The sequence below is a fragment of the Polyodon spathula genome, chromosome 29 (genome assembly GCF_017654505.1).
Source record: "Polyodon spathula isolate WHYD16114869_AA chromosome 29, ASM1765450v1, whole genome shotgun sequence".
NCBI classification, from domain to species: Eukaryota; Metazoa; Chordata; class Actinopteri; order Acipenseriformes; family Polyodontidae; genus Polyodon; species Polyodon spathula.
The window spans coordinates 451,242-476,241 of NC_054562.1; the positions used below are offsets into that span (position 1 = coordinate 451,242).

Genomic DNA, 25,000 nt, shown 5'->3' on the forward strand with positions numbered 1-25,000 from the left:
GTCTCTTCCAGAAGGAGGACCTCGTTTGTTTGCTCAGGGTCTCACTCCGACAGGACGGAGCACAAGGAGGTTCAGTGACTCGCTTCAGGGTCTTCCGAAGGACACAGCACAAGGAGGTTCAGGGTGACTTGCTCAGGGCCTCCCACACACACACAAGGAGGTTCAGTGGCTTGCTGCAGAGTCTCTTCCAATAGGACCTCGTTTGTTTTGCGTCTCGTCCGAAGGACGGAGCACAAGGAGGGTCAGTGACATGCTCAGGGTCTCTCAACACACCCACACAGTGGGTTTGTCAGGGCTGCTGCAGACGAGTCTCTCTTCCAATAGCAAACCAACGACTCGTTTGTTTTGCCTCGTCTCCTCCGAGGACTTAGGAGCACAAGAGGGTGTCAGTGACTCGCTCAGGTCCCTCTACGACCACACCAGTACAATCAGTATCCTGGAGCTGCTGTCAGAGGAGGCTGGTCTTCCAAGAGGACCTCTTTTGGTTTGGTCTCTCCAGTTGTGAGGACGAGTCACAAGGAGTTCATTGACTCCGCTCAGGGTCCTCACACACAACAGGGTTCAGTGACTCGCTCAGGGTCTCTCACACACACACACAGTGAGTCAGGGGCTGCTGCAGAGTCTCTTCCAATAGGACCTCGTTTGTTTGGCGTCTCATCTGAAGGACGGAGCACAAGGAGGTTCAGTGACTCGCTCAGGGTCTCTCACACACACACAGTGAGTCAGGGGCTGCTGCAGAGTCTCTTCCAATAGGACCTCGTTTGTTTGCTGTCTCCTCCGAAGGACGGAGCACAAGGAGGTTCAGTGACTCGCTCAGGGTCTCTCACACACACACAGTGAGTCAGGGGCTGCTGCAGAGTCTCTTCCAATAGGACCTCGTTTGTTTGCTGTCTCCTCCGAAGGACGGAGCACAAGGAGGTTCAGTGACTTGCTCAGGGTCTCTCACACACACACAGTGAGTCAGGGGCTGCTGCAGAGTCTCTTCCAATAGGACCTCGTTTGTTTGGCGTCTCATCCGAAGGACGGAGCACAAGGAGGTTCAGTGACTCGCTCAGGGTCTCTCACACACACACAGTGAGTCAGGGGCTGCTGCAGAGTCTCTTCCAATAGGACCTCGTTTGTTTGGCGTCTCATCCGAAGGACGGAGCACAAGGAGGTTCAGTGACTCGCTCAGGGTCTCTCACACACACACAGTGAGTCAGGGGCTGCTGCAGAGTCTCTTCCAATAGGACCTCGTTTGTTTGGCGTCTCATCCGAAGGACGGAGCACAAGGAGGTTCAGTGACTTGCTCAGGGTCTCTCACACACACACAGTGAGTCAGGGGCTGCTGCAGAGTCTCTTCCAATAGGACCTCGTTTGTTTGGCGTCTCGTCCGAAGGACGGAGCACAAGGAGGTTCAGTGACTTGCTCAGGGTCTCTCACACACACACACACAGTGAGTCAGGGGCTGCTGCAGAGTCTCTTCCAATAGGACCTCGTTTGTTTGGCGTCTCCTCCGAAGGACGGAGCACAAGGAGGTTCAGTGACTTGCTCAGGGTCTCTCACACACACACAGTGAGTCAGGGGCTGCTGCAGAGTCTCTTCCAATAGGACCTCGTTTGTTTGGCGTCTCATCCGAAGGACGGAGCACAAGGAGGTTCAGTGACTTGCTCATGTTCCCCTCTCACACACACACACAGTGAGTCAGAGGGGGGGCTGCTGCAGACTCCATAGGACCCTCGTTGTGTTTTACTTTCTCCTCCCGAAGGTACCCCGACTTGCTCATGTTCTGACTTTTCTCCGGTCTCTCACACACACAGATTTATCAGTGGTGCTGCAGGTCTCTCTCTCTCTTCCAATAGGACCTCGTTTGTTTTCCGTCTCATCCGAAGGACGGAGCACAAGGCGGTTCAGTGACCGCTCAGGGACGGACACACAAGGAGGCTGCTGCAGAGTGACTTCCAATAGGACCTCAGTTTTCTCTCATCCGAAGGACGGAGCACAAGGAGGTTCAGTGACTCGCTCAGGGTCTCTCACACACACACAGTGAGTCAGGGGCTGCTGCAGAGTCTCTTCCAATAGGACCTCGTTTGTTTGGTGTCTCATGTGAAGGACGCAGCACAAGGAGGTTCAGTGACTCGCTCAGGGTCTCTCACACACACACAGTGAGTCAGTGTGAGCCGGGTGAACCTCCTGGTATCAGGACCCCTTTTCTTTAACCACAGGTCCAGGCGCTGTAACTATATAATATTTGGTCTCTCTGTGTGTTTCCAGATCCCCCGACGGTGACTCTGTCTCTCCACCCGCAGGCAGTACTGGAGGGAGAGAGAGTGGTCTTTACCTGCACTGCCTCTGCCAACCCTGAGATCATGGGCTTCCGGTGAGTGTGTCCATTGAACCCCGATCCCGACAAGCGGCTTCAGAAACCAACGCCTTGTCCCCACTGCCTGACAGACTGCAAAAATGAATGCACGATGAACATATTCATATCTGACCTCCTCTCATTCGTGGATTTTTCTGATGCCTCTCTTATTGTGTTCTTAAGCCCGAAGCCACTTTTTCAACTTGAAGCGCTGTTCCAGGAGACCTGGTTTGAGGTGGCTATATCAAACCCCTAAGTTTTCCGAAGTGGTTTCCTCTTTACTCTTGAGTCTCTTTTTCTCAGATGGGCGAAGGGGGGCGTTATCCTGGAGGGAGAGGTGGGGAGCGTGTACGAGGCCTTCGTGGATCACAGCTTTTTCACCGAGCCAGTGTCCTGCGAGGTGCACAACATAGTTGGCAGCACCAACGTCAGCACCTTGGTCGACGTGCATTGTAAGTCTGTTTGTTTTCGACGTGTTTAGAAAAGCGGTCAAGCTTTCTCCTCCTCTGCAGGATGAAACGAGGTCCCTGAGGGTCTCCCCTGGTAAAGGCACGGCCGCTTGGAGTGCAGGAGGGGAGTCACGCAGTCAGGGGAGCGCCGGGGTCCCCGAGGGTCTCCCCTGGTAAAGGCACGGCCGCTTGGAGTGCAGGAGGGGAGTCACACAGTCAGGGGAGCGTGGGGGTCCCCGAGGGTCTCCCCTGGTAAAGGCACGGCCGCTTGGAGTGCAGGAGGGGAGTCACACAGTCAGGGGAGCGTGGGGGTCCCCGAGGGTCTCCCCTGGTAAAGGCACGGCCGCTTGGAGTGCAGGAGGGGAGTCGCACAGTCAGGGGAGCACAGGTTCCTGGCTGTGCAAAGTCGCTGGTCTTCACTGGAGATTCCAGAGGGAGCGTCGCATTGGCTCTGGAGCTCCCATTGGCTAGGGAAGCAGAAACAGCAGAGACTGTTTCTACTCACCGCGCTACAAAACAAAGAAAAACAAAACACAACTGAATCTCTTCTCTTGTTCCTACTGCAGTCGGCCCTCGCATCGTGATGGAGCCACGCCCCACCTCTGTGGACACAGGCTCGGACGTCACTCTGACCTGCGTGTGGTCAGGGAACCCTCCCCTCACCCTCACCTGGATCAAGAAAGGATCCAATATGGTGAGCAGCTCTATACTGAAGTCCAAAGCAAAACCGTATCGCGATCCTGGCCACAGATAATGCAGTCAACATTCATCCGATTTATTCTGATGCAAACGTGCTACAGCTCTGACCAAAAATCACCTAGGATTTTTTTTTTTAGCATTGAGACAAAAAAAAAAAAATCTATATGAATATTTATTTGTTTATTTAACATCATAATCAAAGTTTTTTTTTTTCTGTTTTTGTCAGTTAAGTATATGGTGTGGGATTCAATATGTTAACAAGGGAACATTATTCAGCAGCTTTCACTGGACTCTATGAAGCTGAGGGAGTTCATTCTATATAGAGGGGGTGCAATTCAATATGTTAACAAGGGAACATTATTCAGCAGCTTTCACTGGACTCTATGAAGCTGAGGGAGTTCATTCTATATAGAGGGGGTGCAATTCAATATGTTAACAAGGGAACATTATTCAGCAGCTTTCACTGGACTCTATGAAGCTGAGGGAGTTCATTCTATATAGAGGGGGTGCAATTCAATATGTTAACAAGGGAACATTATTCAGCAGCTTTCACTGGACTCTATGAAGCTGAGTGAGTTCATTCTATATAGAGGGGGTGCAATTCAATATGAGAACAAGGGAACATTATTCAGCAGCTTTCACTGGACTCTATGAAGCTGAGGGAGTTCATTCTATATAGAGGGGGTGGAATTCAATATGTTAACAAGGGAACATTATTCAGCAGCTTTCACTGGACTCTCTCTCTCTCTCTCTGTCCCTCTTTCTCTCTCTCTCTGACTCTCAGGTCCTCTCCAATAATAACCAGTTGTATCTGAAGTCTGTCAGTCAGGCAGACGCCGGTCAGTACATCTGCAAAGCCATCGTTCCGCGGATTGGAGTCGGGGAGCGAGAGGTGACCCTGTCCGTCAACGGTAAACGCTTTAGCGATGGCTTCCAAGGGGCGTGGGGGGGGGGGGGGGGTTATTCTCCAGCTAAGACTTCTTAAGCCTCCAATGTTACACGGAGAGTTCCTAAGGCTACTTTAACAGTTGTCATTCCGAGATTGTCAGTGCCCGTGTTTTATGAGTGTCACCATCGAAGCCCCTCGATTGAATTATAGCCGGAAAATCCACTGCAGTCTCATGATTCTCTTCTCTCTCTCTCTCTCTCTCTCTCTCTCTCTCTCTCTCTCCTCTCTCTCTCTCTCTCCTCTCCTCTCTCTCTCTCTCTCTCTATATATATATATATATATATATATATATATATATATATATATATATATATATATATATTAATTTTTAATTAAATTTAATCCCTAAAATCCTAAAATTCTCGGTGGTGCAAGGATTTTTACCCTTGCTGTCTACAGCAGTAGCCTTTCCCTGATGCGCTTGTGTGCGATTCTTCCCAGGACCTCCCATCATTTCCAGCGAGTCGGTGCAGTACGCGATCAGAGGGGACAAAGGAGAAGTGAGGTGCTTCATCGACAGCACCCCAACTCCGGACAGAATCGTGAGTATCGCCGACAATCACCTCGCGAGACAAATTGGCTGAGCGCGCGTGCGTGTGTGTGTGCATGCACGTCTGTCTCTCTACATGTCACAGATTCCATTTCGTACCTCGGAAGAAATCTGTTACCGCTTTTAAAAACGCTTGAAATGAGACCAACAGAGGCTGAGTCTGCGGGGACTTTTCAAACTCAGTTTTGAGGCTCTGTTCCCCCAGGCTTGGGCGTGGAAGGAGAATATTTTAGAGTCCGGCACCCTGGAGCGGTACACCGTGGAGCGGGCGGATACCGGCAACGGCGTCCTCTCCACCCTGACCATCAACAACGTGATCGAAGCAGACTTCCAAACCCAATACAACTGCACGGCCTGGAACAGCTTTGGACCTGGAACTGCCATCATCCAGCTGGAGGAAACAGGTAAGCTCTCCGGTTCAGGGGTTAGAGGAAAAAAATGGGTCTTGATCAAAAAAAGCTTTGGCCGGACGCTGTAGCGCGTCGCGGTCCTCTCTGGTGAGCTGCTGCCTGGGTCTCCCCTCTGTAGCCTTGTCTGTGTTTCTTGGGTAACAGAGATCGTTCCTGTCGGGATTATCGCGGGGAGCACGGTGGGGGCGTCCGTCCTCCTCCTTCTCTGCCTGATCGCTCTGACACTGTTCCTGTACCGTCAGCGCAAAGGAAGTAAGTGTGTGTGTGTCTGTCTCTGTCTGTCTGTCTGTCTGTGTTTGTGTGTCTCTCTGCCTGTGGGATCTGAACTGACGGGGTGGGTGTGTGTGTGTGTGTGTGTGTGTGGGGGGGGGTCCATGTAGATGCTACCTGCCCGGGTGGTGGGGTCCCCCCCCCCGACCCTCGATGCAGCCTCTGTGTGTTCATGGGTTTCCTCATTCTCTATTTCAGGTCGGAGGGGGGTGACTTTGGGCAAACCGGACATCCAGGTGGAGACGGTCAACAAAGAGACGCACAACACGGAGGACGATGCCTCCAGCATCTCCACGGCAACCAGGATGGTCAAAGCCATGTACTCGGTGAGCATTCGACCAATCACACGAGAGAGAGAGAGAGAGAGAGAGAGAGAGAGAGAGAGAGAGAGAGAGAGAGAGAGAGAGAGATGCAACATCACTTTCAGTCACTGTGTTCCCTCTCTGCGTGTTTATTTAGTAAAGTGTGTGCTCAGAGGAGCTGGCTTTGCCAGCGTTTTCGGCGTGTTTAACACGCCTTGGTCGGGCAAACGTGTTTGAAGGCAAACAGTGGAAGTGCTTCTAGGCTTGTGACACCACGGCAACCACACTCGCTGCTGAATAATGTTCTGTTGTTAACATATTGAATTGCACCCCCTCTATATAGAATGAACTCCCTCAGCTTCATAGAGTCCAGTGAAAGCTGCTGAATAATGTTCCCTTGTTAACATATTGAATTCCACCCCCTCTATATAGAATGAACTCCCTCAGCTTCATAGAGTCCAGTGAAAGCTGCTGAATAATGTTCCCTTGTTATCATATTGAATTGCACCCCCTCTATATAGAATGAACTCCCTCAGCTTCATAGAGTCCAGTGAAAGCTGCTGAATAATGTTCCCTTGTTAACATATTGAATTGCACCCCCTCTATATAGAATGAACTCCCTCAGCTTCATAGAGTCCAGTGAAAGCTGCTGAATAATGTTCCCTTGTTAACATATTGAATTCCACCCCCTCTATATAGAATGAACTCCCTCAGCTTCATAGAGTCCAGTGAAAGCTGCTGAATAATGTTCCCTTGTTAACATATTGAATTGCACCCCCTCTATATAGAATGAACTCCCTCAGCTTCATAGAGTCCAGTGAAAGCTGCTGAATAATGTTCCCTTGTTAACATATTGAATTCCACCCCCTCTATATAGAATGAACTCCCTCAGCTTCATAGAGTCCAGTGAAAGCTGCTGAATAATGTTCCCTTGTTAACATATTGAATTCCACCCCCTCTATATAGAATGAACTCCCTCAGCTTCATAGAGTCCAGTGAAAGCTGCTGAATAATGTTCCCTTGTTAACATATTGAATTGCACCCCCTCTATATAGAATGAACTCCCTCAGCTTCATAGAGTCCAGTGAAAGCTGCTGAATAATGTTCCCTTGTTAACATATTGAATTGCACCCCCTCTATATAGAATGAACTCCCTCAGCTTCATAGAGTCCAGTGAAAGCTGCTGAATAATGTTCCCTTGTTATCATATTGAATTCCACCCCCTCTATATAGAATGAACTCCCTCAGCTTCATAGAGTCCAGTGAAAGCTGCTGAATAATGTTCCCTTGTCCCTCCTCTCCTCTCCTCTCCTCCTCTTCAGCCTTTCAAAGATGACATCGATCTGAAGCAGGACCTGAGGAGACGACAACGCTCGACACACACGGGAGGAATACGAGCTCAATGCTCGAGTTCCACGGTCAGTCCCCCAAAAGCAAACCATCTGTTGCATGTTGTGTGTTTGTTCACAACACTGTGGTGTTTCGGGCTGCAGACTGTGTGTGTAACAGACTGTGCTGTCTGGCTGTGTTGTGTGTGTGTGTGTCTGTGTGTCTCTGTTTCTGCCTGTGTGTGTGTCTGTCTGTCTGCCTGTGTATGTGTCTGGCTGTGTGTGTGTGTGTCTGTGTGTGTCTGTGTGTCTCTGTTTCTGCCTGTGTGTGTCTGTCTGTCTGTCTGTCTGCCTGTGTATGTGTCTGGCTGACACACACGGGCCCTGGCTGTGTTGCCCTGTGTGTGTGTCTGTGTGTCTGCCTGTGAGTGTGTCTGTGTCTGTCTGTCTGTCTGTCTGCCTGTGTGTGTGTCGGGCTGTCTGGCTGTGTGTCTGTCTGTCTGTCTGTCTGTGTGTGTGTGTGTGTGTGTCTGTCTGTCTGTCTGTCTGCCTGTGTGTGTGTTGGGCTGTCTGGCTGTGTGTGTGTCTCTGTGTCTGTCTGTGAGTGTGTCTGTGTCTGTCTGTCTGTCTGTCTGCCTGTGTGTGTGTTGGGCTGTCTGGCTGTGTGTGTGTGTGTGTCTGTGTGTGTGTGTGTATGTGTCTGTCTGTCTGGCTGTCTGTCTGCCTGTGTGTGTGTGTGTGTCTGTGTGTGTGTCTCTGTGTCTGTCTGTCTGTCTGCCTGTCTGTGTGTCTGTCTCAATACACTCATCCAGTGATCAGTCTGTCTTCCTTATCCACTGGTTATTTACAGCCAGAGGTTTTGCTTCACCACTCTATAGAATGAACAAATCACAAATCATTTTGTAGTTTTTCTTTTGATTACACAATGGTGTTCAACAAAAGATCCAACATATGTTCGGATACAGTTTTTTTAAATCCTAAAATTCCAGGTGACGCCAAGCTGTGGTCCGCAACTGTCCAGCAAGTCTTTCTCTGACCTGACCTCTCGTTTCTCTCGACAGGACCCTACGAACGGATATTACAACGTGCGCGCAGCCGGCCATGAGGACACCAGACCTTCCTCGCGATCCATGCTCTACACTGACTATAGATCAACCGCGGGACCCCCTCCGAACCCCGCCCCGGAGAGCAGGGGAGGACCGGGGGGGCGCTGCTATGACCCCAGACCGCCCTCTCGACTGTCTCACACCAGTTACGCCCAGTTCAACACCTATAACCGAAGTGGGGGGACTGGGAATCTCAATCCTGGGCTGCCAGGGTCAGATTTTGCTTCTGAATGTAGCGGGGGTAAGATATATAATTTTTTTTTTTCAAATCTTTTGCTGTTAAAGATTTTTTTAATTTCAAGTGGTTGAGATTCTTCCTCAATTTTAGGATTGAAACATCAATTAAAAGATATATATTTATAAAATATGTACAATTTTTCTGTTCAGTCTATGGGGAAAACTACCAAGTGCTGGTGTGGAATTCAATATGTTAACAAGGGAACATTATTCAGCAGCTTTCACTGGACTCTATGAAGCTGAGGGAGTTCATTCTATATAGAGGGGGTGCAATTCAATATGTCAACAAGGGAACATTATTCAGCAGCTTTCACTGGACTCTATGAAGCTGAGGGAGTTCATTCTATATAGAGGGGGTGCAATTCAATATGTTAACAAGGGAACATTATTCAGCAGCTTTCACTGGACTCTATGAAGCTGAGGGAGTTCATTCTATATAGAGGGGGTGCAATTCAATATGTTAACAAGGGAACATTATTCAGCAGCTTTCACTGGACTCTATGAAGCTGAGTGATAACCTGTGTATCTCTTTTTCTTTTCAGTTCTGGATACCGCCAGTCAAATGTCGTACGACAATTACCCCCCGACGCACGGCTACCCCCCCAGCACCACCACATACGCCCCCTACAGGCTGGGCTTCGCAGCGCCAGCCAATCTGGCCAACATGGAGCGCTTGGACATTCTGGGGCCCGGGTATGAAGGCTTTCCGACGGGAGACGGGGGCTTGGGAAAATACGGCACGGCCAACGCCCGCTACTCCTCCGCCTCCCAGCACTCCGAGTTCGGACAGAGGCACCAGCAGCGCATGCAAACCCACGTGTGAGCTGAGAGGAGGCGGGCCTCCGTGAAGATCGGGCGCGAGGGAGGAGTGGAGAGACGGCCGGCACCGGGGTGACTGCGCGCTCGCGTCTTCTGCAGGTGACGTGACCTCCCGGGAACGCGGGCGTCATTCAGTCATCGAGGAGACGCTTTTATTTTTAATCCAAAGACTAGGGGGGGTGAACTCTGCATCATCGACAACCGCTGCTGCTGCAGAGTCTCTTCCAATAGGACCTCGTTTGTTTGACGTCTCATCCCTCAGTCACCAGCGGCTGTTTTTCTCGGTTCTTCCCCACCTAAAACGAATGCCTCGGGACCCCTATTGGACGAACTATTAGTCCGAAAATGTCCTGATGTCGTTCATTTTAGAGTTTTTTTTAAATCAGTTATTCAGAGTTTTGTGTACCTAAATTAAACAGTACTCATCGATTTAGAGTTTTTTTTTCCAAAAAAAATTTATTTCAAATGATGTACCTATGGATTATAATAAATTTTGGTACACATTTTTCATGTTTATTAAGGCATATATATTATATATATATATATATATATATATATATATATATATATATATTATCTATATATATATATATATATATACACACACACTGAGCAATCAATATAAACTGATCACTTATATATTGATGTCCGTACACTGAGCATCAAAAGAAACTGATCACTTATATCTGGATAAAATTCACTAGCTGTGATCTAAAAATGACAAACTCTGTTTCAGAGCAGGCGCCGTGACTTTTTATCGTGCAGATTAATAACCGACATCACGAAGATGCTGCAGAATGAACCGTCGATCCCGGGCAGGTGTCGTGACTCTCGGTGTCCCGGTTTTGGGGGCGTGTCATTGACAGAGCGAGTCTGGTTACACCGTCTTGCCGGGTTTGAAATCGCTGGCCGCGAGCGCCCGAGACAGCGAGGCACAGTCCAGCCCCCAACATGCCGATCGCACGAAGGCGCTGCTCTCTTGACAGACGTGGCATATTGTCTTTTTTTTCTGTGTTTTTTTTTTATTGAAGCTTGCAATTCAATGGCTGAAATCGCTCCGTATCCAGCGTCCAATCAACTGTCTCACTAATTAGGTGATTAAGAGCTTCAGTCAGTCACTCAAACCTGTCATGGGCCAGGATGAACGATCGCGGGATTAAAACCAAAAACATTTCGTCAATGGCCATCATTTGTATACCTTTTTTTTTTTTTTACATAAATGTTATAATAGTGATAAGTTTCTTTTGATGCTTGGGGTGTGTATATATATATATATATATCACTCTCAGATTATCTTGAGAAATATACACGGTGTGTGTGTGTGTCACTATATTTCCTATAGCCCTGCTCAGCTGTTTGATTCAGAACTGGATTCAGAGAGACCTTACACTGTCGATGGTCCTTTTGAAAGGAAACCAGGTGAGTTTTTGCAAGAAGAGACTGGATTCGCTGTGAGTCCCCCAAGGGTAGTCCTTTAGCGTGCGGACTAAGACCCGGGGGGGGTCAAACCCTTTTTTTTTTTTCAATTACAATTTTTAAAATCAGTTCCCCATTCCAATCCCATGATTATTTTGTGATGAAGTTCAATACATCAGCATTGATCTCTGTCAGGGGAGACTCATGACTTCAGTTGAAGACCCCTCTGAGTCGGTCAGTTGAAATCGGCTTCAAGCGAAAGCAGTTGAACCATCTAACTATCTATGAAGCTGAGGGAGTTCATTCTATATAGAGGGGGTGGAATTCAATATGTTAACAAGTGAACATTATTCAGCAGCTTTCACTGGACTCTATGAAGCTGAGGGAGTTCATTCTATATAGAGGGTGATGCAAAATTTTTGGCCAAAACAAGAACAATATGCTTTCTGGAAGAGACCCAGTTATCCTTCCCCTGAGTTTAAATGCACAGACCAGCTGTTTTTGGTTCAAGATATGTTGAAACGGGCTGGAGGAGACTCCCTACAGCGCCCCCTTGCTGCTGGGAGGTACAGGGGAGTGATCTTAGTGCCTCAGTAAAGACAGTAAACAAAATTGGACCCCCTCTCCCCCCACATCCCATTTATATGTTGGTCTAGATCTCTCTGTTTAAAGTGTAAATATATATATACTTAGCTAGAATATTTTAATTTCCCAGAGGAAATTTAAAAAAAGTATTTTTTTTAAATAAGTAAAATTTGTATATACAAACATAATTCAGAAAAGCTATACAGTCGTGCACACACACATAGACATATATGTATATATATTATATATATATGGTATAGATATATATGTGTATGCAAATGTATCAGAACACCCCCCGGATGTATTTACCTCCTATTAATTGGGGCGACTCAAAACTGTGGTTGGAAATATATATGCTTCCGACAACCCGAGGTGCCCAAATGTATGACCTCCTGAACACCCCCCGCATAGTCACTTTTTTGTTGATAACCTTTATTATAGGAGGCTGTGTGGTCCAGTGGTTAAAGAAAAGGGCTTGTAACCAGGAGGTCCCCTGTTCAAATCCTGGCTTAGCCACTGACTCACTGTGTGTGACCCCGTGCAAGTCACTGACCTTCCTTGTGCTGCGTCTTTGGGGTGAGACACTGCTGTAAGAAACTCTGCAGACTGATGCATAGTTCACACACCCTAGTCTCTTGTAAAGCGACTTTGTGATGGTGATCCACCATGAACGTCGCTACGACTCGTGGGTCGCAAATTGTATGGACCTGCTTTTGTAGTCAGACATCTGTGTTAGAGGCGAGTCGCACAATATAGACAATATTGCTTGTGTGCACACACCAGTGTTTACTATGTTAAGCCGGTGAAATACCACTAGTCCGGTAGCAATTGTCGGAAGGTTGCTCTTGATAAACCGTACTACACTAGCTGGTATATATATATGACTGGCGTATATATAAACTTAATGGCAGTCGTATACGATCAGCGAGACGATTTATACTGTGATAATGTTCTATAATATAGCACAGCTTATATATATATATATATCTATATATATATATAATATATATATATATTATATAGTTATTATATAAACTATATATACTTATATATCTATATAAATATTAAGACGGTGGGTGTTTGCTTGTGAACAATTTTTAGACAAATTTCGTTAACTGTTCTAGTTTAAATTAGCAGGTTATGGGTGCAGCACATCACCCCCTAGAGGCATGTACAGCCCACTATTGGCCCTTGAAGTTGATATTCCCTTCGAAGAGTGTACACTATCAATAGAATTGGTTTCATATACTTACATGCAAAACTGGAGTGTTTTGATAATATTTTCTTTTTTACAGCTCTGGCTAAAAGTTTTGCATTGTCTAGAATTTCAGGATTGAATCATGATTTAAAAACAAACTTAATTTTAGGTCTTTTATTTAACGTAATGGAATCAAAGAAATTGCAAAATCATAATAGTCTCTACCAGAAGCCATAATAGTAGCATGGAGTGTCACTAACTGTTTTAGGTATTGGAGTGATGGTCTTCGGTAGTTTTTCAGTTCTTCCAAAGGGATTTTGAAATGTCACATTTTTCAATTCTCATTCCAGTATATGGAAAAGCTACAAAACGCTGGTGTGTAATTCAATATGTTAACATGATTGGGCAGGTCTCATCTGAAGGAGAATTAGTGAAGTCTATAAAGCAGAATTAGTTCATTCTGTAGAGTGGGTGAGGTTAACTTTTGACCAGAGCTGTAACATTACAAGTGAGCCAAAGCGATTGATTGTGTGAGGCAGCGTGTTTACTTTGATACCTCACTCAGGTAGACAAGATCAATCAATCTTCTTTTTTTTTTTTTAATTGACCAAAGCCCACAGGTGTGATTAATCAATTAATTGTCGATCGATTAAACCCCCTTCTAATAGTAATAATAACAAATGTGTAGTTTTGTTATTATTATTATTTATTATTATTATTATTATTATTATTATTATTATTATTATTATTATTATTCTGCTTGTTATTTTCTGGTTACGCTGTCCTCAAAGACCATTCAAATTCTCAAAACGTTGACGACCGTAATACTCCTCAACGTGTCGAGAGATCTTTCTAGTTTTGTGGACGGCAGGTGAACGTGTGCCCACGAGAGGGTTTTTGATTGGTACGCATAGCTATTTACTTATGAAGATTGATATGTCAAAAATTATAAGCTGAGGGGGAACCCATTTTGTGTGGCTGGGAACCTGGTTTCAGGAGACTGGGTTCCCAGACGACTGCGTGGCACAGCAGGCAGGGAGACTTGGGGTTTGATACAGCCGCCTCAAACTGGGTCTCCCGCCGGACAGAGGGTCCCCTGGAACCAGGTTTCAAGCCATCGCTGTTCCGGAAGAAGGGGCTTCGTCTTCCTCTCAGCTTTAGGGAACCATTTTTGTTTTGCATGCCACAGACAAACCCCTCAAGTGTTCTTGAAACACAGCCCTCCTTCTTGAAGATCTAGATCGAGGTGTTCCTGAGGTTCCGTGTTGACCCATGAAGTTCTAGAACTGATTGGTTCCCACAGGTTCTTGAAAGGTAGAACCGTGCAACAGTAGAATGCCCCGGGGTTCCTGAGTGGTCTAGAAGCTTATCTTAGAGGGAGTTCTTAAGAGTTTGTTAAAAGCTTATATTGAAACATTTGAGCTTTCCAAGGTTGGTCTATTTGAAACCATGCATGTTCCAATGAGTTTCGAATAGTCTGTATTGAACCGCTGGGTTCTATAGGGTTCTAGATCTGTCTACATGGAACCTTCTGGTTCTGTGTGTAACCGTGATGTCACCTGCTGTTCTAGGAAAGCTAAGATCGAAACAGTGTCTTACAGGGGGGGGGGGGGGGGGGGGGGGGGGGGGGGGGGGGGGGTCTGTGTTCCGGAGGTCTTCTAGAATTCATCCAGAAGCTCAAAATGAACCATTCTAGAACGCTTCCAGACCCATTCTAGAAGGGTTTGTTGTGAGCTGTCGATCTCTCAAGGATCAAAACCATTTCCAAAGGCTGGAGGGAAACCAGAAATAAGTTTAAAAAAAACAATGAAAAAAGAAATCTTTGTGTCTCTTAAAACTGCGTCTGTGAGTTTAACCAGGAAACAAACAAACAAACAAACAGCAGCTAATCGCCGGGTTCAGTCCAGACTGCCTCTTCCACGGTTTACTATTAGCATCACCATTATTATTATTATTACTTCCATATGCTGTAAATTGAAATATATATATAGGAGCATTCCATTTTGATAACGTTTATTTTTTGAATGACGAAGACAATGAACAAAAGCTGTTACTTGAAGGTGCCGACATTTAACTTTATATATATACCTCGAGGTAGACTGCAAATACAACAAATACTTTGTTTGCATATAATCAATATTATTATTATTATTATTATTATTATTATGATATATAATGTAAACATGTATTAATTAGAATTATTAATATATTATATGAACTTGTACGTTGAATTAATATACTATTCTATTCAATTACAAATTTATTATTATTATTATTATTATTATTATTATTATTATTATTATTATTATTATTATTATTATTGTACAATTTGCTTTAAAGTGCTATTAATCGCGTCTCCTCTGTAATGTACAGATTTCGGCTGCTCTCTTTGATAATCGATTCATTATCATTTAACGTAACAAGCAGGCAGAGTGTGGCAGATTTCGCCGCGGCTGTAAAACAATGTTAACAAACATTATTAATCCACATTAAAAAAAAACAAAAAACAAAAACAACAGATATTTTGCCTGTAGCACGAGACATAACGAGTTCAAATGTATTCAAAATTAGAGTCTCCCAAGAGCTGAGGACAATTAAAACGGGCTAATTAAGCTAATTGTTCAATTAAGGGTCTGGTTAGCTTAGTGGCAGACGCCGAGGACCAGGTTGAAAAGCACTGGCATGAGGCTGGCGTCATTTCACTGGTATTATTTCATCTCTGGCATCCACAGCCCATGCTTTACAGTTCTCCGTGCCACTTGTATCGTCCAGTCTTACCCATTCCTGTCTGATCTACAGATTCGCAGTTCAAAAGCAATGCATAGGAACGTGCTGGGTGATTCAAATCCGGGGAATTCTGGGGTTAGTTTACAAACCAACTGTTTGAATCAAGGTCTGGTAAAGCATAGGGAAGCATTGTAAAGCACAGAGAGGTCTGGTAAAGCATAGGGAAGCATTGTAAAGCACAGAGAGGTCTGGTAAAGCATAGGGAAGCATTGTAAAGCACAGAGAGGTCTGGTAAAGCATAGGGAAGCATTGTAAAGCACAGAGAGGTCTGGTAAAGCATAGGGAAGCATTGTAAAGCACAGAGAGGTCTGGTAAAGCATAGGGAAGCATTGTAAAGCACAGAGAGGTCTGGTAAAGCATAGGGAAGCATTGTAAAGCACAGAGAGGTCTTGTAAAGCATAGGGAAGCATTGTAAAGAACAGAGAGGTCTGGTAAAGCATAGGGAAGCATTGTAAAGCACAGAGAGGTCTGGTAAAGCATAGGGAAGCATTGTAAAGCACAGAGAGGTCTGGTAAAGCATAGGGAAGCATTGTAAAGCACAGAGAGGTCTGGTAAAGCATAGGGAAGCATTGTAAAGCACAGAGAGGTCTGGTAAAGCATAGGGAAGCATTTTAAAGCACAGAGAGGTCTGGTAAAGCATATTAATAAACACGTCAACTAGTAAGAGTCTGTATAATCTTCCACCGTGTCATTTAAGAATTCATTATTCTTTAAAAAGCAAACAATGAATCAAATAAATAAACGGCACCTCCGTTCTTCCATTGATAAGCAATGCCTTCATGTTATGTTTATATATGTTTTGTATTATTATGATATGATATTGAAGCACCTTTCGAATGTTGTGTGTAATTCCACAGTAGGATTCCGCACTCCACTGACTATTCTTGTAAGGATCGTTGTTCTTGTTTTTTTTTCTCCAATGTTTTTCAAAATGTATGTAATTATTTTTCCACAATATTATAAAAGAAATAAATAAACCACTGCTTTCTTAAAAAAAAAAAAAAAGAAAGTGTAGCCACTTTTTGACGTTTTTACTAAGCGCGGCTCTACCTGGCACGTTTGTACCTGCCTCAGGTAGTTAGAGGACTACACTGACCAGAATGCCTTGCGACGCGAGTCGGAAACGCTGAGCTGTGGCCAAAACAGTCCGCCTACAGACAACAGCGTCACAATTTGATGTGAAAACGGGACGCATCTATTCGACTGGAATAATAATAATAATAATAATAATAATAATATAATACCCCACTGCCCGCACCACCACGCCAAGCAATTCTCTAAACGCCCGTCCCTGGCAATGATAAGCCAGAGGGGGCGGGGCTAGGAAGTGAGGGCAACGCCGGCGGGGTGAAGCCGCCCGGAAGTGGGGCAGGGAGGCAGAGGCCGCTGGTGTCATGGAGTCGCCGCGCTGCAGGAAAGATCCGTGCGGTTTTATTTGTCTGATCCTGACTTACCTGGGCGTTGTTTACGCCGATTATGTGGTGGTTCAGCATGTCCTCATCCCGGTCTACTCAGACAGGTAAGAAAACAGCCGACTGCGGGGATCTGCGTTTCACAGCGGGAATTAAAACGGACGCACCCTGTTAGTGGTATATTATTATTATTATTAGTATTATTATTATTATTATTATTATTGCTATTATTATACTGGTAGATAATACTGCCTGTGTAAATGACCGTTAATATTCTGTTATAGACACATGTCCCTCTGTACATGTCTGTAGTAATGCAGTTATTTTTGTACTGTTTTGTGTGAAACGGTGTCTCTGTGGTGTTTTGTCTCTCTGTTCTCGAGTGTGTAGAGCTGTTGCCAGCTGTACATGTGTGTAGTGTCTGCTGTTATTCTGTGTGTGTCTGTGTGTGTTTGTGTGTGTCTCTCTGTGTGTGTGTGTGTCTCTGTGTGTGTCTCTCTGTGTCTGTGTGTATCTCTCTGAGTGTCTGTGTCTATCTCTCTCTCAGTGTCTGTCTGTATGTGTGTCTCTCTGTGTGTCTGTCTCTGTCTCTCTCTCTCTCTCTCTCTGTCTCTGTCTCTCTCTGTGAACAGTCCCTCTGACAGATCTGTCTCCTGTGTGTGAGGTGGTCTCTCTCTGTCTGTCCTCTGTCTCTCTCTCTCCTCCCTCTCTCTCTCTCTCTCTGTGTCTGTCTGTGTCGCGTGTCTCCTGTGTGAAGTCTGTCTCTCTCTCAGGTCGTGTCTCTCTGTCTCTGTCTGTCCTGTCTCCATTGTGTGTGTCTGTCTGTCTCTCACCTCTCTCTCTCTCTGGCTCTGTCTGTGCCTCTGTCTCTCTCTCTCCTCTCTCCTCTCTCTCTCTCTCTCTCTGTGTCTGTCTGTGCGTGTCTCCTTGTGTGTGTCTCTGTTTCTCTCTCTCTCTCTCTCTCCTCTGTCTATCACCTGTGCGTGTCTCCAATTGTGTCTGCTCTCGCTCTGTCTCTCTCTCCTTCTCTCTCTCTCTGTGTGTGTCTGTATCTCTCTCTCTCTCTGTGTTCTGTCGTCTCTCTCTCTCTCTCTCTCTCACCTTCTCTCTCTCTCTCTCTCTCTCTCTCTGGCGATGTCCCTGTCTGTGCATGTCTGCCTTGTGTGGTCTGTCGTCTCTCTCTCTCGCCTCACTCAGACCTCCTCGCTGTAACTGTCGCACACAGACACTTCTCTGCTATCTCCATCTCTCTAGTCAGAAGTCTCTCATCTCAATGCGCTCGACACATTATTTCCTTCTCTCTCTCTCTCTCTCCTCTCTCTCTCTCTCTCTCTCTGTGCCTGTCTGTGTATGTCTGTCTGTCTCTCTCTCTCTCTCTCTCTCTCTCTCTCTCTCTGTGTGTGTGTGTGTATTGAGATTAATGTTTCTAATTGACGTCATTCATTCACATTGCCGCGTGAACATTATTATGTATTCATTCATATATCTATTAAATTATTACTGTTCTGTGTAAATAAATAAATTAATAAATTCATTTGCAAGTTTACGTCAGGTGTCACTCTCACAGCGTTCAAATGCAATAATCATACACAACTTATTAGCCACGCCAATGGTTGAAATCCGCACCCTGATAACAGCCCTCAGAGGCAGAGTTGACAGGTAGTTTACACTGTAGGGGGGGGTGTGCCACGGTGATAGGATTGGGGGTGGAGGAAGGGGGGGGAACACGCTGTTTTTATTGGCTGTTGTGTTTCTTGTTACAGTTTCTGGTTCTCGATTCACGGAGCAGTCTTCAATCTCATTTTGGTGATGCTGCTGGCTTGCCATTTAAAAGCTGTGTTCTCTGAGGACCATGGTAAGTCTGTGTGTTTTGGGGATATATATATCTATATATATATATATTATATTTTGTATGTGTGTTCACAAGTTAATTCTATCTCTGTGTTTTTAAAAAAAAAAAAAAAATTATTGTCTGTAGGTATGGTCCCATTACCAGTGGCAGCGATTGACTTCTCTGATCTGAGGTCACAGTCTTCAAGAAAAAACGACAGGGTGAGTCCGCTCTTTATCTGTACCCCATTATCTGAGCTTGTGTGAAGGTTGGACTCTCGTCTCAATGTATTGTATTGATCTCTCACATCCCCAGTCTCTCAGGGCTTGTGTAAAGGCTGGACTCTCATCTCTTTGTATTGTATTGTATTGATCTCTCACATCCCCAGTCTCTCTCAGGGCTCGTGTAAAGGCTGGACTCTCATCTCTTTGTATTGTATTGTATTGTATTGATCTCTCACATCCCCAGTCTCTCTCAGGGCTCGTGTGAAGGCTGGACTGTCATCTGTTTGTATTGTATTGTACTCTCACATCCCCATTCTCTCTCAGGGCTCGTGTGAAGGCAGGACTCTCATCTGTTTGTATTGTATTGTATTGTATTGTATTGATCTCTCACATCCCCAGTCTCTCTCAGGGCTCGTGTGAAGGCTGGACTCTCATCTCTTTGTATTGTATTGTATTGATCTCTCACATCCCCAGTCTCTCTCAGGGCTCGTGTGAAGGCTGGACTCTCATCTCTTTGTATTGTATTGTATTGATCTCTCACATCCCCAGTCTCTCTCAGGGCTCGAGTGAAGGCTGGAGACTCTGTAACCGCTGTGAAACCTACACTCCTCCCAGAGCGCACCACTGCCGGGTCTGCCAGCGCTGCATCCGTAGAATGGACCACCACTGCCCCTGGTGAGAGGAAGCGGTATCGCACGCTGTGCATCACAAAACAGGTCCCTCGCAGCTCCTGACAAAAGTGTTACATCATCACCCTACAGAACATTGTGCTTCATAGAGTCCAGTGAAAGCTGCTGAATAATGTTCCCTTGTTAACATATTGAATTCCACCCCTCTATATAGAATGAACTCCCTCAGCTTCATAGAGTCCAATGAAAGCTGCTGAATAACAATTGAATTGCACCCCCTCTATATAGAATGAACTTCAGCTTAAGAGTCCAGTAGCTGCTGAATAATGTTCCCTTGTTAACACCCCCTCTATATAGAATGAACTCATAGAGTCCTCAGCTTCATAGAGTCCAGTGAAAGCTGCTGAATAATGTTCCCTTGTTAACATATTGAATTCCACCCCCTCGATATAGAATGAACTCCCTCAGCTTCATAGAGTCCAGTGAAAGCTGCTGAATAATGTTTCCTTGTTAATATCTTGAATTTGTGAAATCCCTGTGAATTCCATATATAGAATGAACTCCCTCACATAGAGTCCAGTGAAATGAATAACTACATTTAACAGACGCTGTGTTTGAATGTGAGGTTTGATTGGCTGTTTTTTTTTTCTGCCCCTCCCAGGATTAATAACTGTGTCGGGGAACTCAATCAAAAGTACTTCATCCAGTTTCTGTTTTACACAGGTGAGCTCGGCTGCCTTGTCAGGATACTTTCTCCAGTGTCTTGTGTGTTTTCTTTGCACGTTTATCTCTAAAACGTTTTCCCTTGGTCTGTGGCGTAAGACGCTGTTTCCCATTTCTGAAAGAGCAGCGTAAATATCATCCAGATTTTTATTTTTTTTTAATTCTTTGATCGCTTGAAAATAACCCTGCCTGATTGGCTGAGGCGCTGTCCGTCACGCTGCGTTCAGGAACCCGGCAGCCGGTTCGGTTTGCTTCCTTCCGGTAAACGACTGGACCCAGGCCGTGCAGGGCTGCGTCCGTTCTGTGAAATGTTTTCAACATTTTATGCGCACTGCATTAGAATACATCTAATTTTCTATATATAGAAGTGACTCTGCTATCAAAAGGCGCTAAATAAAAATATTATATTATTGGAATGTCTATTTATTTAATTCGTTATTTATTTAAAATGTCTAATCAATTAAGGACAACATATCTCTCTGTCTCATTCTAATTGTAATAATTGAGGTTGTAGTGAGATTTGGACTCGGAGTCTGGAGTAGGAACCGTTACATCGTGGAAAAGGCGCTCAGAGATGCGTTGTGATTCCCTGCAGGGTTAGCCAGTCTGTACTGCATAGCGCTGCTGGTGTCCACCTGGGTGTGGAGATTCCGGGGAGAGAGAGGAGGAGGAGGAGGAGGAGGAGAGGAGAGCGAGACCACTTCCAACAAACACTTCATCATGTAAGGAGTGAGCTTCTGCTCCATGATTACTAAAAAGCAAGATCTGTCTGTCTGTCTATCTGTCTATTCTCCCTATCTGTCTATCTATCTATCTATCTATCTATCTATCTATCTATCTATCTATCTATCTATCTATCTATCTATACATACAGCTCTGGCCAAAAATTTTGCATTACCCTCTGTATAGAATTAACTGATTTTGCTTCATAGAGTCCAGTGAAAGCTGCTGAATAATGTTCCCTTGTTAACATATTGAATTGCACCCCCTCTATATAGAATGAACTCCCTCAGCTTCATAGAGTCCAGTGAAAGCTGCTGAATAATGTTCCCTTGTTAACATATTGAATTCCATACCCTCTATATAGAATGAACTCCCTCAGCTTCATAGAGTCCAGTGAAAGCTGCTGAATAATGTTCCCTTGTTAACATATTGAATTGCAGCCCCTCTATGTAGAATGAACTCCCTCAGTCCTGGTTTCACTGGGAGTTTAATAATAAGACACACCTGAGCTTGTTGCTAGACACACTGGGGGCTGATCAAGCTGGTAGCAGTAAAACCAGGACTGGGCGACACCGCTCTGCCGCAGGAGTCTCATTCCCAGCCCGGGTCCGGTGAAACGATTCTGTCTGGTTCCTTTGCAGAGGTCACTATATAATTCTCCTGGTGGTGTGCGTTCTCTTCGGAGTGTTTGTGACGGTCATCTTTTACGACCAGGTCAGTCGCTCTTTCGTTGTGTCGCTCTGATGCTAAATTGTAAAGCGATTGCAGATGAAAATGAACCCTCTTCTAGTCTTATATGTGTGTGTTTGTCGCCCCCTACAGATGGTGTCTATAATCTCTGATGAGACCCCCATTGAGCAGCTGAGGAGCCGGCTGACGAAAGACAAGGGTGCGAGCCGACCACGCCCCCACAAACCCACGCTGGCTCTGCTGAGGGAAGTCTTCGGAAGAGGTGACCGCCTGTCTGTGTGCAGGGCACCCCCATCAGTGTTTGTGGATCTGTTATTAATATTTTGAGAGGTTTTTTCAGTAAACAACATTACAGTTCATTCACGTAACGTCATACAGATATACAGCTTTGTGCAAATGTGCCAGAACACCCTCCAGATGTGTCGTTGATATTCTTTATCTTCCCGCCTGCATGAAAACACCTCTGGGTGTGAGAATCGGGGATAGAGAAACACACTCGCGTGTGAACCGCTCTGTGCTTCAGTCAGGCGTCTCAAACGGCTTCTGAAAATCCTCCTGCGTTTGACCGCGTTCCTTTCCTCTCGCTGTTTGAGATTGCACGTCTGGCCTGTTAAAGACATCAGTTCAATCTGGACGGTCGCTAGTTAGCCTCGACACTTTTCCCAGATTGTCAGCTCTGCAAGACAAATCCGAGCGACGGAAATGAAGCATTACAAAAAGCACAGTGTTACAGTGATTGATTTTGTTCCCTCCCCTTTAGGCTCGGTGCTGCTTTGGCTCCTCCCTCTCCGCTCCAATCCTCCAATGGCTGAGGGAGTTATCTACTCCGCACTGCCCGACTATGACGTATAGTCGCACTTCCTGTCTGCCGCCGCGAGGTCACTTCCTGCCTCCCAAGGAGTTTGCACTATCCATATCCTGGCTTCTTTTTTTTTTCCCCCTTCCTGGAGCGACATCACTTCCTGCTTAAGGGGAGGGGAGTGGTAACTGAGGGGTGACATCACTTCCTGTTTCCCTGTGAGGCAGAATGAACTGTGGGAAAAGGTTTTTGGAGCGCGGCTGTCGTTTCCTTTTCAAGACGGCTCATGATCTCAATTTCCTGTGCTGGAGAACTGTCTAGCAGTTCGGTGTGTCTCGTTTCTGGTATGATGTAAACAGATACTTTTTCCCTTTCGGGGAGAAATTGAATGTCTTGTTTGTGTGCAACTCTGTATTTCTATGATGTCACTTTCTTGTAGAAATATGATGTCACCTCTTTTCTGACAGAAGTCTTCACCTTTTTGTCTTTCTTTGAAAAGTCATTTGGAAGGAAGCTGAATGTTGGGGAAAATAAGATTTTAAATACAGGAGGCGTTTCCGGAGCCGAGGCGAAAGATGTTATGTGTAACTGGCTTTTAAAAAACAAAGCAAACTAAAGAAAAAAGCTAAAACCCACTCATTTTAAAAGCATTGTATTATTTATTTTGAAGTTGTTATGTATTTATTTATATATATATATATATATATTGTTTCTTTGCAATGTATTGTGCTGATAACTGTGTTTAAATATCAGTGAATAAAGTTTTCATGCAAATGTGGACGGATGTGAACGGCCGTCAAACTCCTGAGGGGCTTCATAACAAATCAATCAATCAATCTTTATTTTATATAGCGCCTTTCATAGCGGAGCACCAGCACACAGCGCTTTACAAGAAGCAGGAACAACAAGAAAACCCATAATACTACAAACACAGAGAAATGCATCATACATGATATACAGTAAAAACACACACAAATGCATAATACATTAAATACAGTGGAAAGAGCAGAATACAGGATAGCAGCATAATACATGAAATAGTGCATTAAATACAGTGGAAAGAGCAGAATACAGGACAGCAGCATAATACATGAAATAGTGCATTAAATACAGTGGAAAGAGCAGAATACAGGATAGCAGCAGAATACATGAAATAGTGCATTAAATACAGTGGAAAGAGCAGAATACATGATAGCAGCATAATACATGAAATAGTGCATTAAATACAGTGGAAAGAGCAGAATACATGATAGCAGCATAATACATGAAATAGTGCATTAAATACAGTGGAAAGAGCAGAATACATGATAGCAGCATAATACATGAAATAGTGCATTAAATACAGTGGAAAGAGCAGAATACATGATAGCAGCATAATACATGAAATAGTGCATTAAATACAGTGGAAAGAGCAGAATACAGGATAGCAGCAGAATACATGAAATAGTGCATTAAATACAGTGGAAAGAGCAGAATACATGAAATAGTGCATTAAATACAGTGGAAAGAGCAGAATACAGGATAGCAGCATAATACATGAAATAGTGCATTAAATACAGTGGAAAGAGCAGAATACATGATAGCAGCATAATACATGAAATAGTGCATTAAATACAGCGGAAAGAGCAGAATACAGGACAGCAGCATAATACATGAAATAGTGCATTAAATACAGTGGAAAGAGCAGAATACAGGATAGCAGCATAATACATGAAATAGTGCATTAAATACAGTGGAAAGAGCAGAATACATGATAGCAGCATAATACATGAAATAGTGCATTAAATACAGTGGAAAGAGCAGAATACAGGATAGCAGCATAATTCAATATATAAATAGGCGATAATTTTATTTTCAATTATCGAGTATCGGCTGGTAATTATCACCATAATCACGATTATCTTATTTGCTCCCTCTCAATATGGCTGTAACGAAACACTGACGTCATCACGGTAGGAACGGCTTAGCTCTGCCCTTATCTAAGGAGAATGCCAACACTTAAAATGGCTACCTTCACCCTACAATCAACGGAGAGTGAAGCCGCAGAAGACACCCCGATCTTGCCAGGTCGCCAGTGCCCTTATCAATGATGGCTAACCCCCCTTTTTTTTCCTCCGTTAACTGTTCAGGAGCTGCCCTCACTTGGGCGGGCTAATGCCTCATAGAACGAATAGGACGCGAAGCCACAGGGAGACCCGGATGTTCTTGTGTGGAGGAAGAAAATGGCAGCCGCTATGCTGAGGTCGCTTTACAAACTGAGATGCCCTTCAAATTTAATCTTAAATAGGCATTTAGTCAACCCGTGCAGCGCTGCGGTGCAAAGCAGGTGAGCGAAAAGGAAGAAATGAGTTTGTAAGACTTGTTTTGGTTGACTTTTGAGACGTGATTAATAAAGAAGTTGATATTTGATGTGCTTTATGTTACCAGGACAAAGGCATGGCAAAACAATTCTCTTTCTGCATGCATACCGTTTACACAGCTAGATCGTTAATAAAATGCATGCGGTTTTGGATGACGTCTTTA

The 25,000-nt window shown here is 44.8% G+C and overlaps 3 protein-coding genes across 3 annotated transcripts in view; all 3 read left to right on the plus strand.

The window, feature by feature from the left end:
* Positions 1-9,861, plus strand: part of kirrel1a (kirre like nephrin family adhesion molecule 1a) — a 32,482-nt gene extending 22,621 nt beyond the window's left edge. Inside the window, 12 exon segments of the mRNA XM_041232337.1 lie at positions 2,254-2,359; positions 2,645-2,793; positions 3,357-3,484; positions 4,274-4,400; positions 4,880-4,980; positions 5,194-5,392; positions 5,543-5,650; positions 5,867-5,994; positions 7,293-7,331; positions 7,333-7,372; positions 8,358-8,645; positions 9,184-9,861. Coding sequence (XP_041088271.1) covers positions 2,254-2,359; positions 2,645-2,793; positions 3,357-3,484; positions 4,274-4,400; positions 4,880-4,980; positions 5,194-5,392; positions 5,543-5,650; positions 5,867-5,994; positions 7,293-7,331; positions 7,333-7,372; positions 8,358-8,645; positions 9,184-9,464 — 1,694 coding nt within the window. The 3' untranslated portion in view covers positions 9,465-9,861.
* A 6,904-nt stretch (positions 9,862-16,765) lies between these two features.
* zgc:77880 (zf-DHHC domain-containing protein) lies at positions 16,766-23,384 on the plus strand. Its single transcript, XM_041232028.1, has 9 exons — positions 16,766-16,965; positions 18,622-18,713; positions 18,837-18,910; positions 19,473-19,588; positions 20,204-20,265; positions 20,861-20,987; positions 21,630-21,702; positions 21,811-21,940; positions 22,439-23,384. Exons 1-9 carry the CDS (start codon positions 16,841-16,843, stop codon positions 22,528-22,530), a joined length of 891 nt encoding a protein of 296 aa, XP_041087962.1. The 5' UTR covers positions 16,766-16,840; the 3' UTR covers positions 22,531-23,384.
* A 1,280-nt stretch (positions 23,385-24,664) lies between these two features.
* The window catches only part of ndufs2 (NADH:ubiquinone oxidoreductase core subunit S2), an 11,081-nt gene continuing 10,745 nt past the window's right edge, over positions 24,665-25,000 (plus strand). The window contains 1 exon segment of the mRNA XM_041232500.1: positions 24,665-24,803. Within this exon segment, the coding sequence (XP_041088434.1) occupies positions 24,700-24,803 (104 nt within the window). The 5' untranslated portion in view covers positions 24,665-24,699.